The sequence below is a fragment of the Cucurbita pepo genome, chromosome 7 (assembly GCF_057944985.1).
Source record: "Cucurbita pepo subsp. pepo isolate OVF chromosome 7, ASM5794498v1, whole genome shotgun sequence".
Lineage (NCBI taxonomy): Eukaryota > Viridiplantae > Streptophyta > Magnoliopsida > Cucurbitales > Cucurbitaceae > Cucurbita > Cucurbita pepo.
Genome location: NC_141804.1, coordinates 8,893,283 through 8,907,538, shown reverse-complemented (window position 1 = coordinate 8,907,538; position 14,256 = coordinate 8,893,283). Strand labels below are relative to the sequence as shown.

Genomic DNA, 14,256 nt, shown 5'->3' with positions numbered 1-14,256 from the left:
AAAGTAAAGCAACTATCTATTTTCACAACTTAACCCAGGATTGAGTTGAGTTGTTGGCTAGGGCAAGGTCGAGGACCTGCGTGTGGCTGCATCTGTAAGGAGCATCTTGTCTGCGTCTAACAGTGATGGCGAGGGCAAGTAGCGTGGCTGGCAACGTGGGTGACGTCAAGGGAGAGAACAATAATGAATGACGAGGAGTTGTGTCAGTATCCAGAGGGACGAGACTTAATTTTTGTCTATTAAAAAAATTGGACCAGTTCGGTTCATGTTGACTCAAACCTTTATCCAATAAACTCGTAATACCGTTCTAAAAAATAAACCCAACCCAATCTAAAATGCTATCTAAGGTTTCGGGTTGGGTTGGTTGAAGTTTTTTTTAGATCGAAGTTAAAAATTTAATAATTTATTTAAAACTTTCAAAAATATTTTAAAATATAAATTTAAAGTTTAGAAAATAATTTACCCATTTGTAACCTAATTATGAACTTCTTAACGACCTCCGCCAGGCCCCAATTAACATCTAGGGTTCTCTCAAAACGCCGCTGTTCGGCCTTCTGGGAATTGGGAAGCTCCAATTTCATCGAAATCGATCCTTTTTCCTCACACCAATCTAGTCTTTCAACCTAATTCGGCGTCTCTATTCAGATTTCTTCCTCTTTTCTGAATCTGAAAGCGAACGAGCAAGCTTTTCCTGTAAAAAAAAATGGAGGTGGTTGAAGGAGATCAAGATTTCACTTCATTGATTAAGCTTTTGGCGTCCTCCAACAAGGCGACTCGGGATAAAACCCTCCGTGTAATCATCAAGACATGGCTTCCCACTCAAACGAGCCTCTCCGATGGCGATATGAAGAAGCTTTGGAAGGGTTTGTTCTACTGTGTTTGGCATGCCGATAAGCTTCCTGTTCAAACCGAGCTTATTAATCGCCTTGCTTCTTTGCTCCTACATCTCGAATTGCCGCTTGCTTTTCAGTACTTTTCTATTTTTCTTCTCACCATGCGTCGTGAATGGGCTGGCATTGATGCGCTTAGGTTAGATAAGTTTTATCTTTTGATTCGTAGATTTATGCACCAGTTTTTTGCTTTGTTGAAGAAGAATTCTTGGGATTTGGAACTGTGTCGTCGTTCAGTTCAAGTTTTGGAAGAAAGGGTGTTTTTCACTGATGATAAGTTTCATGGGAATGGTGTTAATTATCAAATTGCTTCTGTGTTTCTTGAAGAACTTAGGCCGTTTCTTCCTCTTGGGAAGGAAGTTATTGATATCCTGTTCAAGCCATTCATTTTGTCCATGGCTAAATTGTCTGATAAAGTTATGTTGGGAAAAATTAAGTCTAATCTTTTTGATGTGTTACTTAAAATGGGGAAGCAATTGCTCGAGCGTCGAAAATGTGGAGAGGATATCAACTCTGATGATGATATAGTTGTTTATGGGACAATTCCATTGACAAACCTTTTCTCCTCTACATTTTATGAATTGGGTTCTTCACCCGATTGTTGTCAATCGAATAGAAAGGTACTGTTTGCGATGCACGAAGAGTATCAGAAGTTGGAGAAAAGTTTTATCTCGTCGGGGATTGAGATTTCCATGCCAGATCTTCAAGAGCAAGATGGTGATGAAGTGCCTACTTTGGTTCCTATTTCCAGTGAAGAAATTTCCATGGCTGATGTTGATGTTAGCGATGAAATCACTGATAAGGCACTTAAAAAGAAAAAGAAGACTAAAAAGGTCTCCGATGGCAGTGGCAAGAAGAAGGCTAAGAAGGCGAAGAAGAACACGAACGGTATTTCTGATCTTGTTTCTAACAATACTCATATGAATAAGGACGATGAGAATATAGTTGTTGCTAACGGTGAGAATTCTAATAATGAACAGATTAGTGATGGAAATATGATAACATTTGATGAATCTGTGATATCGAACCTTCAGATGCAATTCGAGAGGGTTGCTGCTGAAGCTGAGTTTGGAGACAATGTTATGACCCCTGTAATATCAGCCAATGGCTCAGTCAAGAAAAGAAAGAGAGCGAAGAAGGTCGATGTGCAGCAGACACATGATGTAGTACTTCCTAACCAAGTTGACACTGAAGGAAATACAGCTGCAAAAAGTGGAGAGAATAGTGTAAAGAAGGTAAGATTTTCCATGAAAAATAACTTGGTATGGAAACCCCATAATCCGTTGCCACCGGAAAGTTTGAGACTGCCCCCCACCGTTACTCCGAGGGGAAGTGCCCTTAAGAAAGGAATACCTCCAGGTCCTATCTTGGAATTCCCTGCCACAACTAAAAGAACAAAAAGGAGAGCTGTCACAATGAGGGCTAAGAAAGGTGTAAGAAGCTTGCCTGTCAAACGTTTGAAGAAACCGAAATCTAAGAGTACTTAGATACTTTTTTTCATCGGGTATGAAGTTGCAGAGGTCCAAAGCTTACTGTTTTTATTTTATCATTTAATTAGTTTTTTAATTACCTCGTTTTGTTTGGGCTTTGTTGTCATATTGACTGACTTCCATGAACTCAACCATTGAAAAGGAATGAAGATTCTGATGCATTGAGCTGAGAACTTGAAATTGATGATGCCCCTTTGAAAATTCTAGCTTAGCTGATAATTTTTTTACTTCTAAGGGAGTAAGGGTTTTGCAGCATAAATGAGTGAGAGATCATTTAGGGTAGAATTTCGGCCGGGAGGGAACGTAACGGTTGCTGTTTTTGTTCTTCCTTTTATAACGGTTGCTGTTTTTCCTTCTCAGTTTGTAATTATTGAGATGATCATTAGGCAAATGTATTTTTGTTTTGATGTTAGAAGTAGTATTCATCTGGACGAATGACTGGAAATGCATATTGTAGATTGGTTAATGAATCTGCATTTTTTCATTTGTTTGTGTATAATTGCCCCTGGTTTTACCTTCATATGCTATGCAGAATACTCATGTTCTGTGCAATGGGAGAATTGTCCATTGCGAACTGGTTCGATTCAGTTCTTAGATGATCCAGCTGAATTGATTGGTTTGACTGACTGAACCAAATCGATCAACCGAGCAAGAATCAGGCTGAACCAAATTGACCAACTCTGGTTTGGTTCAGCTGTGATAGGCTGGTCCATTGGTCCAGTTCGTTGGAACTGAGCTCAATCTCCTGTGCAATGGGAGGCTTGTCCATTGCAATTTGTTGGGGGTGTGAACTGGTTCGATTCAGTTCTTCGATGATCCAGCTGAATCGATTGGTTTGACTGAATGAACCAAATCGATCAACAGAGCAAGAATTAGGCCGAACCAAATCGACCAGCTCTGGTTTGGTTCAGCTATGATAGGCTGGTCCATTGGTTCAGTTCGTTAGAACCGAGCTTGATCTCCTGTGCAATGGGAGACTTGTCCATTGCAATTTGTTGGGGGGGGGGGGGGGGTGTGAACTGGTTATTAGATGATCCAGCTCAATTGATTGGTTTGACTGACTGAACGAGATCGATCAACAGGGCAAGAATTAGGCCGAACCCAATCGGCCAGCTTTGGTTGGGTTCAGCTATGATTGGCTGGTCGATTGGTTCAGTTCGTTAGAACTGAGCTCGATCTCCTGTGCAATAGGAGACTTGTCCATTGCAATTTGCTGGGGGGTGTGAACTGGTTCTTAGATGATCCAGCTGAATTGATTGATTCGACTGACTGAACAAAATCGATGAACGGAGCAAGAATTAGGCCGAACCAAATCAACGAACTCTGGTTGGGTTCAGCTATGATTGGCTGGTCCATTGGTCCAGTTCGTTGGAACCGAGCTCGATCTCTTGTGATATATAATGAAGCTTGCTTTAGTTGGATGGTAGTTTAACATTTGATTACAGAAATGGTATTTTTGCCTCTTATTCTATGTTCTGATTAGGATTCCTGTATACCTTTGTGTTAAGAATATTATTCCATTGATTAAGATATATATCACGATTGAAGGATGTTAGGCTAACCCGATTGAATCCCGTTCATCTCACATTTATCTCTTTGAGTCCCTTCAACCAAAATAAGTGCTACTTTTTTAAAGTTTTTCCTTTTTCATTACAAGTTCTCAAAAGGATATGATATCAATTTTTTAACAACGAAAGCTTGTGATAGTAGCCATAACCGACAGCAGAAGATTATAGTTGAAGCATCAGTGATCTCTCAAATATGTTTAATCATCATTGTGCTTGTAATTATAATGTTGGTTGAGTGAGAAATTTAAGCAATCACAGGTAGCTTGTCATTATTCATAATTAATGATAAAATTATATTAGAGATTAATTATAAATTATTATGTATCTCAACACAAATCTTGGTCGATTACAAAAAAAAAAAAAAAATTGTCACACGTCTTCATCATGATTATCTAAAGGTTCTAGGTTTACCTAAGATAACAAAAGGTCACACCGCCATTGTGGGTTGTTGCACTAGCAACCTTACACATGTTACTTCGGATAATGTCTCAACCCTACGAGGAATAGGTGAGACTATGTGATGTCAGTTTTATCAGTAACAATGCTTTGGTCTCATAAACATACATCATATGAAAATTGCTTACAGCTGCAAATATTAGAGAACTATTGGTGTGCCGTTGTTTGAAACTTCATATTGAAACAATGAAGGTCGTGGTGTGCTGGGGCAATGTAGGCAAATGTGAACTATTGGGCCTAAAGTTAGTCCAAGTCACCAATGAGACTGTGCAAAAGATCAAGAAAAAAATGCATACGACTCGGAGTAGACAGACCAAAGTGAGGTGTAGAAACTGGTGTTTGAGGCAGGTGACAAGGTATTCTTGAGTTGTTCTCGATGAAAGGCGTTTTGAGGGTTGGACGAAAAGGAAAACCGAGCCAACACTTTATTGGGACCTTTAGCATTCTACATCGAATCAAACCGATGACATATAGATTAGTCCTACCACCATCCTTTTTTGTGGTGTATACTATATTCCATGTATCCCTGCTTTACAAATACTTGAATGACCCAACTCACGTTATAAATTACGAACCTCTCCAAATAGACGAAGACCTGAGTAGTTCCAAGTTTAAGGTACTTTTGAGAACAAAATTTTCTTTTAGATGTGTATGATGTAACAATCGAAAATTAGAAAAAAAAGAAAAAAAAGAAAAAAAAAAGTTGTACCACATCGGTTAGGTTGAGAAAATTATCAGTTAGACTCCAACATAAAAGGACATTCCTTGGCTTATTGATTCACAACAATTGCGTCGTTCATTCCACTTGGGGGGTTTAGAGTCAATCAGAGAATACATTTTCTGACGACTCCAACTCGGCTTCTCGACTGGTTCGCTTAGGTCTGATAAGCTTGGACTCTTTCCTACCAGTTTTGAATATTCCGGAGGTATTTTTGACACTTTCGTAGATGTTTAAGGTTAGTATGACTCCTTTCTAGCTAATTTAAATGATTTAAAACCAAGTTTAAATTATGTTGGACAAATTAGGTGAGCCAATTTTCAGAGTAAAATTCTAATTTATTAGATTTTAAAGAGCAGCTTTAAGTTAATATTAAGGGACTGGTTGAATGAATTGTATGAAGTATGAACGACGCCTGCTCTGTGACTCTTCCACGAACCGTACTTTGTGACTATTTGACATGTATTATGTTATGTTATATGTGATTCCATAAGACGTTGTGATATGTTATGTATCTGGTTGTGACTTCCATGTCGTATGATGCATGACACCTCTATATGCTATGTCATGCGCATTATATTAGCATCTTCATTTAAGGTTTTATGCAAAACTGTTAAGGCATTTATATTATTCATGAAAGTTATGTTAAGAAAGAACGGTATGACTCGCATCATATATATATGTCATGACTTAAAGTTTTTGGGACCTCATATATTTTGTATGTCATGTGCATCAGGATACTTATTCGATATGATTAGTATGGACGCATACACTATGGTGTTATGTACTCTATGATGTTATGCTCTTCTTTCCCTCCCGACTTTTCTAGCAGCATGAGTGTATGTTAGTAGAAGGACAGGTCAAGGGAGCGTCTACATGCCCGCCTTGGAGTCCATGTGCGATGCCTGGGTCTTGTGTATTTCTTAAAATACTGCACATCCATGTTTCCCACATAACTCTGCATCCTATCTCCATCGCAAAGAATGATTTAACATACTAATTCAAACTTAAATCCATCCCAAAACCTCAAGAACACAGCACAAAAACAACCAAATTCTAATCATCCAATCCACTTCCAAACCAAACCAACAAAGCTCTCAGATTTCACAAACAAAATAAAGGGTTCCATCACACTACAGATTCTAAACGCTAAAACTGAGATTTCACCCACAAAATAACGGGTTTCTTCCATCACAACACAGATTAAGAACGCAAAAAAAACAAAAAAAAAAAAAATGTTTTTTGAGTCTGTCAGACCGCCATGCGACCATCCCAGGCAGGGCGAACCTACCCCGAGAACGATCATCTACAGCCACAGGACCACCAGGGGTCCATTAACCGTTATTCACGCTCTAGTCGCAAGGCAGCTAATCATCCACCAGACTTTGGTTCTTGTCTCCTTAGAACTCAAGGACACAGTTGTACAACCTATAGAACAGATCCTGTTCAAGTAAGGTCGTGCCCTCTCTCCCTCATCTTTCTGTTTAAATAACGTTATTCTTATTCGCCAATTTCCGATGTGGGAATGCTGACATGACTCACTTAGTGACCTAAAAAGGCAGCTACAAATAGCCATCAAATCAAATGCGATGGTACCGGCTACACTAGTTTTATTATTATTTTTATTTTTTATTTTTGGCGATTTTACTATATTATTTAATTTTAATTTTACATAATTAATTGATAATTATTTTATTTTTATTAAATTAGATTATTACAATAATTTTAACTAATTAAAATTTAATTTATTTTTCATTCCCATATCTATCAAAAGGGTAAATGAGACATTTAAACTTCCGACGTGAAAATTAATAATTTTTTCTAAATTGTTCTTCAACCATACGACCCGATTTTATGTTCGAATAATAACAATAAAGTCTCATAGAGTTTGTATGAACTTGTATGAACTTTTACACTCCATTTTATTACCTAATCTCACTCTCAAATGGCACTACGTTAGGTAAAGAGGGCTATACATATAAAACATATACTTCATACTCCGTTACACAACTCGTATTCTCTTGATACTCCCTCGAATTTAAAACTATCAAAATACAATAAGATAGAGATATTAATGTTTCACTTCCAAAAGTTGTATTTTTGAATGACGGCATTGACAATGACATCATCTAGTCCAATACCCTCGGGTCCAAAAGAAGCGTCGTGGCGTGAACGTTCCTATGTACCTTGGTGAAGTGAGACCATCAATGGAGCGATATTGAGAATACATGAAAGCTTCTCGATCCTCACGTGGCTCATTAGTTCTGAAATACCCATATCCACCATTGAACGTACCATATCGAACCAACTTGCCCACCCATGACTTCTTTTTGTGCGAGCTTAAGTTTCGTGTATTCATCTTCTCACTCAAATACTCTCTAACGGCGTGTACTCCTTGTTCAAACACGAACGGGGGTGGGGAGGATAAGGGGTTTCCATCGACGCAAAGCTTGTGAAGTCTCTTGAGACAACCAATAGAGTCAGGGAGAGAAGTGATTCTATTGTAGCTAATGTCGAGTTCAGCTAGAGATAACAAAAGGCCAATAGAATAAGGCAAAGTTTGAAGGTGGTGGAAGTTTTGGCTAACGTTCAAGACTTCTAGCTTGATAAGATTCTCGAGGTCATCGGGGAGGGCAGTGAGGGAGTTTAGGCGAGCATCGAGAACACGAAGGTTTTTAAGGTGAGAGATGGAATGAGGAAGATAAACTAGCTTGTTGGAATTCACCGAGAGCTTCCTTAGGTTGGATAGTTCAAACCCTATCGTGTCGGGAAGTTTTATCAACTTGTTGAAATTCACATTAAGTTCTTCCAAACATCTGCAAAAGAAAATATATTTAGACAAATCGTTCGTTCATATATCTGTTCTTTATCGATCTTTAATTTAATAAGGGGACAACGAATATTATAAAATGAATAAAAATATCTAACCAAATGGATAATAAAAAATAATTATTACTTTTTGCAAACCCTAGAACAAAATTATTTAAAAAAGGTTACCTTTTATGTTAATATTAATTACATACAAATTAAAATATTTTAATTATATTTGGACCATTATAATATATGCACATTTTATAATGTATTCAATAGGGGAATGATGAGAAGCATATAGCATATGCTCCCCACCATATACTAAATTTATTTATTTATTATTATTATTTTCAAATGTCAAAATCTAATCATGATGTATGCCATTATCTTTTATGTTGTTCCTTTGCTTTTGATATAATTTTACACCAACTTGACCTAATTTTTGAAGACTTAGTTTAAAAATTATATTATATTTGCTCGTTTCGGGTCAACCCCTTATCTCAAATCATCATCGGGCTTTTAATAATATTATTTGAAACAGAGTTCTAAAACGAATGAGAAAATGATAAGATGTCAACTCAAGTATAGCTCAACTGATTAAAGATACTGTAATCTTTGACTAAAAAGTCATATGTCTGAGTTTTCACCCTATTATTGAACTCAAAGGAAATAAAGAACGAGGAGCGGAAAAAACGAACCTGCAATCCTCAAGAGTTTTGGGAAGGATAGTGATGAGATTGCCGGAGACGTTTAAGGTCTTGAGTTTAGTCAAACAACCAATGGAGTGCGGGAGAGATTTCAACTGGTTTGAATGAACGTCTAATACAACAACGTTTAACAGTCTTGCTGTTAGAGACTCCGGGATGCTCTGCAAACAACGAAAAAATCAAAATTTTTTTTTTTGGGTCTTTCCCATTTTCTCTTATTAGATAATCATCCTATTTATTCAAAATTTTCTACCTGGGTCGTTTGATAATCATAGTGCGTTAAAATAATCTCGAAACAAAACATAAGAACAAAACATAATTGTTTATACTATGAAACAAAACATATTCAAGTTGTCATGTTTTTCCTTAAAAAATGCTAAAAACAAGAAAGATTCAAACTTTGTTATAGAGATCACCTGAAGATTATTATTAGAGAGATCTAACTTGCAAATGGTAGCCAAATTGAGATTAGGATTTGGCAAAGAACTCAATGAAATGCCACTCAAATCCACAATCTCAAGCCTCTCTTCCTCCTCCACCACCACCCTCCTATTTCTCTCCGCCGCCACGACCGCCCCGCCCCTCGTCCCGATCACCGTCCTCCTCCCGCCCATCGTCACCTCCACCTCCTCCGGCGTCGGCGGTGGCTGCTGTAGCTGCTGCTCAAACAACAACATGTTCATAGCTTCCCCACAAGAATTCAAGAATTTTCTTAGCTATTTTCCTAGAAACCAAACAACAAAAGAGAGAGAAAGTGAAGAAGAATAGAAAATTTTTGTATGTTCGTTTGTAGTTATAAGGGTGTGTTTGGATGGTGAGAAAATTAATGGATTTTACACATAAAATAACAAAACTTGTGACCTACCACGTGTGAAAACATATTATTATAAATTTTTTTGTGGTTTTTTGGATCAAAATCATAAGTACAATGGCCGTATACATAGGGAAATTTGCTTTCTATTCATTCAATTTGATAAAGTCAACCCTTTCCATTATTTATTTTTGTTAAACTAAATTTGGCTTCAAAGTAATGGTTGATCTTTAGGTAGAAGCAAACAAATCTAGATGTTTGTTTGAGTCGTGGAGTTATAAGTATTAGGAATGAACGGGTGAGGTGATCGTTCAAAGATCTTGCTAATACGATCGAAGGAAAGATCATCCTTTACTATGAAGACTAGTCTTAAGATTTCAACGTTTCATCGTTTGATAAGAAGGCGACGACAAACGGGATCGAAGGTATATTTTCAGGAAGTATAACCCTAAACATAGTTTTTATAGAATCATACCTGATCTCATATTTAATTTAGTATTCTTACGAGTTCATGTTTTGGTATATTCTTTGTTAGGTTACTATCATCATTGCATGTCATTGCTATCGAACTTTTTGTGTGATCGTTAGATATCGTACTCGTTATTAATATCTTAGAGGTATAGGGTTTTCAATCTCTTTGATATTGCTACTCCCACTAAAGAGCTTTGAGTAGAGACCTCATCTCTTGTGGTGGAACTTCTCTATCGACCACTCGCATGATTTGACTGCCCATTGCACTAATGTTGTCAATTTCAACTTTGATGACTTAGATAGTGGCTTTGATCTCTCCACTAACACCACACATGTGTAGCATCTCTTCGTAGTTGAACTTCGGTTCCTACATGCTCGGTAAGAGTTTCACCTTAGTTGAGGAGGAGAACGAAACATTCTTTATAAGGGTGTGGAACCTTTCTCCAGACGCGTTTTAAAGTTTTGAGGGAAAGCTTGAAAGCTCGGTAAGAGTCCCACCTTTATAAGGATGTGGAACCTTCCTCTAGATGCGTTTTACATGCTCGGTAAGAGTCCCACCTTTATAAGGATGTGGGACCTTCCTCTAGATGCGTTTTACATGCTCGGTAAGAGTCCCAAGAGTCCCACCTTAGTTGAGGAGGAGAATAAAACATCCTTTAAGGGTATGGAACCTTCCTCTAGAAGAGGACAATATCTGCTAGCAGACCGTTACATGTTCGTTTATGGAGTATAGTTTTTGTCGTTGTGTTAATATATTTAAACGCATGAATATAATATATATGTTTAAATCATTCATACTCTTTGTTATTTGTATGCATTAGCTGAATTATCGTTCTTAATTTCTCCACTTAACCAGCTCCTAACGCTCGATAATTTTCAATGACCGACCTCTCCTATTTTATTTTTTTTCAAAAGTGAGACATTACCCGAGTTTAGTTGGCCAATCAAAATCGAACATTGTCAAGAACGAGTCTTGGTTTAATTGTCACACAAACTTCCCTAACCCTCACCCTAAGATGTTGAGTTCATAATACAATTGGTAATGTAAATGTACTTAAAAATGAAAGCTATAAGTAAATAGTAAAGTAAGCTATAACTCTCTACGTTGCATAGATCCAATTGGCGAAAGAAGATTATCAAAGGGATTCCTGGGTTCGGGCCAAAGAAGCAATGTCACTCGATCATTATCAAATCGACTGCAATTTTTTTCTGTCCGTGAGAATCCCAATCCCAACAATAGGCCATGAACTAGATCAGAATCATTCTCAACGAGTCCATAAGAAGTGATCCCATTTTTTTCATTGGGTCAGGATAGGTCATTCGACAAAATAACTCATAAGATTAAAAAGTATCGTTAATGCGAAAATATAGGTGATTGTGACCTTGTTTTTAAATTAAAAAATTGGGTCGTTACGCTTGGTAATTAAGCTAGACTTATAGATTATGTAGTATCCACGATGTTGGCTCATGTTTCGATGGCCTTACAATGGAAGCTCTGTCACCATCAGGTATGTCCAATGAAAGATAATAAATGATAATGTTAAATGATGCTCATGATTTTCACGTATGGGCAATGGTGATGCTATGTATGATTTACTTCATGTTAAGGGTTGCAGACTTAGTACCAAATGTATTGGTTGATAGATCATGCCACCTCGAGGGTGTGGAATAAGACGTAGTGGAGGACGACCCCCTATTAAGAGACGTATGGTAGTAAGGAGCCCGACTCAAAAAGGAGCGGTGAATTGGATAGGCCCAGCGACCCCACCCTCAGCTGCACCACCTCCGGCATTGCCTCTAGTTGGACTCGATCAGGCCACAGTCACCTTGATGTGGGAGATGTTTCACGCTATGTTGCAGACCATGGTGGCTATACAACAGGCACAAGTGGCCAACAGCTCGACGACAACTCGAGAGACGAGATACCTGCGAGATTTCAAGAGGTATGACCCCCGCATCTTTAATGGGGCCTCTGAAGATCTGATAGTGGCAGAATTATGGCTATCATCAATAGAGACAATCTTCTATTACATGAACTGTCCTGATGACTTGAAAGTGTCATTAGCATCGTTCATGCTACGGGACGATGCAGAAATATGGTGGGAGTTCACTCGGGAGGTCCTCAGCCCTGATGGAGGTGTGATCTCATGGCCACAATTCAAGGAGGCCTTTTGGGAAGAGTATTACTCCGAAGAAGCACGACTTCAGAAGCAACAAGAGTTCACTCAATTGACGCAGAACGGGCGCTCTGTCGGCACCTATGGGAAAGATTTTATAAGGTTGATGCGATTTGCCCTAGAGTTGGTGGACACAGAGATCAAGAAGGTGCAGAGGTTTATCTTTGGCTTGGATGAAGAAATTCGCTGCATTGTTGGGGCTATAGCGCCTACTACTTATGATGATGCCCTGAGGTCCGCCACGGCTTTGGAAGGGGACAGTGTTGAGGAACTTTGGAGGCCAATAGTCCTAACACCCGTAGTAGGACAAAAGCGACATTATGACCAGGTTGCACAACATCATCAGCCACTAATACAACCACAACAACAGGTGGGCAGGTACCACAAAAAACCGAAACGTGGCCAACAACCAGGTCGACAAAGAGGCAGAGGAGACTATAAACCATTGTGTTGTGAGTGTGGCAAAAACCATTGGGGACAATGTTTGGCACGGTCTGGAGCGTGTTTTAGGTGTGGCCAACAGGGTCACATCTCGAGAAACTGCTTGGGGAGGACCGTCGAGCACCTTGTTAACTAGCTAACAAACTCGGGTAGGCAGTGCAGGAAGGTCTACCTAGACTCGCTTCTAGGTAAAAGCATATGCCTCCACTAATAGCAATGCTTAGAACGTTGACATAGTGGTGACAGGTACTTTTGGGTAAATTAGATTCATTGACAACGGCGCAACAAACTTCTTTGGGTAGGTGTATATAAAAAATGCACTAAAATTCACAAACATTGAATCTAGTATACCTATGTTGCCATTAGAACCATATAGGTGAATAGGAAAATTAATAACAAATAAAGCTAGATGAGGAGAATTTGTAAAGAATGGTGGCTCTGATAAAGTCCAATTTTCATTAATGTTCATAACGTTTAAATCTTAATCTTATTTCTCCTTCTTAATAAGGAATCTGAGCCATAATTATTAACATTCACACCATAGCCAATTAGAGTATTTATTTTTGTTCTCTTTCACTTTCATTTTCTACCTCCCTTTTTCTCTTTCCCTCTCTTAATAGCCAATAACAACATTCACACAATAGTCAATGGCAGCGGACTTATGATTGTGCAACACTCACTTTCCAACAACAAGTGAGCTAAAGCCAATTCGTTCTTACGTCGCTTACAGCCAAGCGACGAGCCTCTGGCCTCGGTTTAAGAAAGTTTTAGAAAATGAAGGCAGAGAGAGATTTCCAAAAGAGATGTTATATATGCAAGCAAGAGGGCAACAACAGTTCGCAGTATATAACTATTGGCCGGGGATATGACTCTAAGCTTCCTTTCTTAAAACAAGGGTTGAAAATAGATTTGTAACCCTACTATGTAGCTTTTTATTGAGTCCTCCAACATCTACCTGACTTTCTTTTTAATAATTTTTTTTCACTATTTTCGACATTTGTTTTTGTTTTTTTTATAGTTCAGCATAATGATCTAACGATTCTGCACAAGTATACAAATTGGCTAAATTTTATACCTCACTTTTCATGCTAGACCAGAGTTATTTTCATGTCTAAATGAGATTAGTGAGAGGAGAACTATCATCTAGTCCGACAGGATTTGAATTTGAATTAAAATCGTTAATGCATGTATTGTTTGTTACTAGGGTGAACTTGACTAGTGATACGGTGAATGATGGTCCTAATCTTAGAAAACTATATTTATTTGGTTGTACATGAAATAACCATCCAAGTTGTAGTCTTGACCAACCAATTGATTCAATATTTGATCAATAGATGAAAGACAAGACGATCGATTACCTACACTAAAGTCAAGAGACTTTCGAGAAGCGACTAGTCACTTCTAGACAAGCTTCTATCAGACCGACCACTACATAAATAAAGAGATCCATATACCAGTCATGAGTAGGGACGAAATCATTAACCCGGTTGACTATTACAACCATTCCCACTTTCTTAAGTACACATAACACATGCTAATAACCCAATTCCTATTTACAATATGCTTTCTAGCTCTTTGAGCAATTGATCCCTAGTTCATCCACTAACTTTTCCAAATGTCTAAATATGTTGCACAACTTGAATAATAATGCATTATTCCACATCATCCGGATATTTCATAGCTTCAAAAACACATCAAACACAAGACTCTTTCACA

The 14,256-nt window shown here is 38.1% G+C and overlaps 2 protein-coding genes and 1 non-coding gene across 3 annotated transcripts; 1 reads left to right on the top strand and 2 right to left on the bottom strand.

The window, feature by feature from the left end:
- Nucleotides 1-479: 479 nt before the first annotated feature.
- Nucleotides 480-2,864, top strand: LOC111798896 (ribosomal RNA processing-like protein). The gene has a single exon (XM_023682244.2). The coding sequence runs from the start codon at nt 704-706 to the stop codon at nt 2,375-2,377; it is 1,674 nt and encodes a 557-aa protein (XP_023538012.1). The 5' UTR covers nt 480-703; the 3' UTR covers nt 2,378-2,864.
- Nucleotides 2,865-6,367: 3,503 nt separating this feature from the next.
- On the bottom strand, nt 6,368-6,582 carry LOC111799372 (small nucleolar RNA U3). Its single transcript, XR_002815841.1, has one exon. It is a non-coding gene; the product is annotated as a small nucleolar RNA U3 (small nucleolar RNA).
- A 366-nt stretch (nt 6,583-6,948) lies between these two features.
- On the bottom strand, nt 6,949-9,583 carry LOC111798255 (plant intracellular Ras-group-related LRR protein 6). Its single transcript, XM_023681289.2, has 3 exons — nt 9,057-9,583; nt 8,632-8,801; nt 6,949-7,938 (listed from the first exon to the last, which is right to left on the bottom strand). The coding sequence occupies exons 1-3, from the start codon at nt 9,321-9,323 to the stop codon at nt 7,248-7,250; spliced, it is 1,128 nt and encodes a 375-aa protein (XP_023537057.2). The 5' UTR covers nt 9,324-9,583; the 3' UTR covers nt 6,949-7,247.
- Between the last annotated feature and the right edge of the window lie 4,673 nt (nt 9,584-14,256).

Coding starts and splice junctions, on each gene's coding strand:
- LOC111798896 (XM_023682244.2), top strand. CDS start 704: ATGGAGGTGGTTGAAGGAGATCAAGATTTCACTTCATTGATTAAGCTT.
- LOC111798255 (XM_023681289.2), bottom strand. CDS start 9,323: ATGAACATGTTGTTGTTTGAGCAGCAGCTACAGCAGCCACCGCCGACG. Junction 8,802..9,056: donor TCTCTAATAATAATCTTCAG/GTGATCTCTATA, acceptor CGTTGTTTGCAG/AGCATCCCGGAGTCTCTAAC. Junction 7,939..8,631: donor AAAACTCTTGAGGATTGCAG/GTTCGTTTTTTC, acceptor TTTCTTTTGCAG/ATGTTTGGAAGAACTTAATG.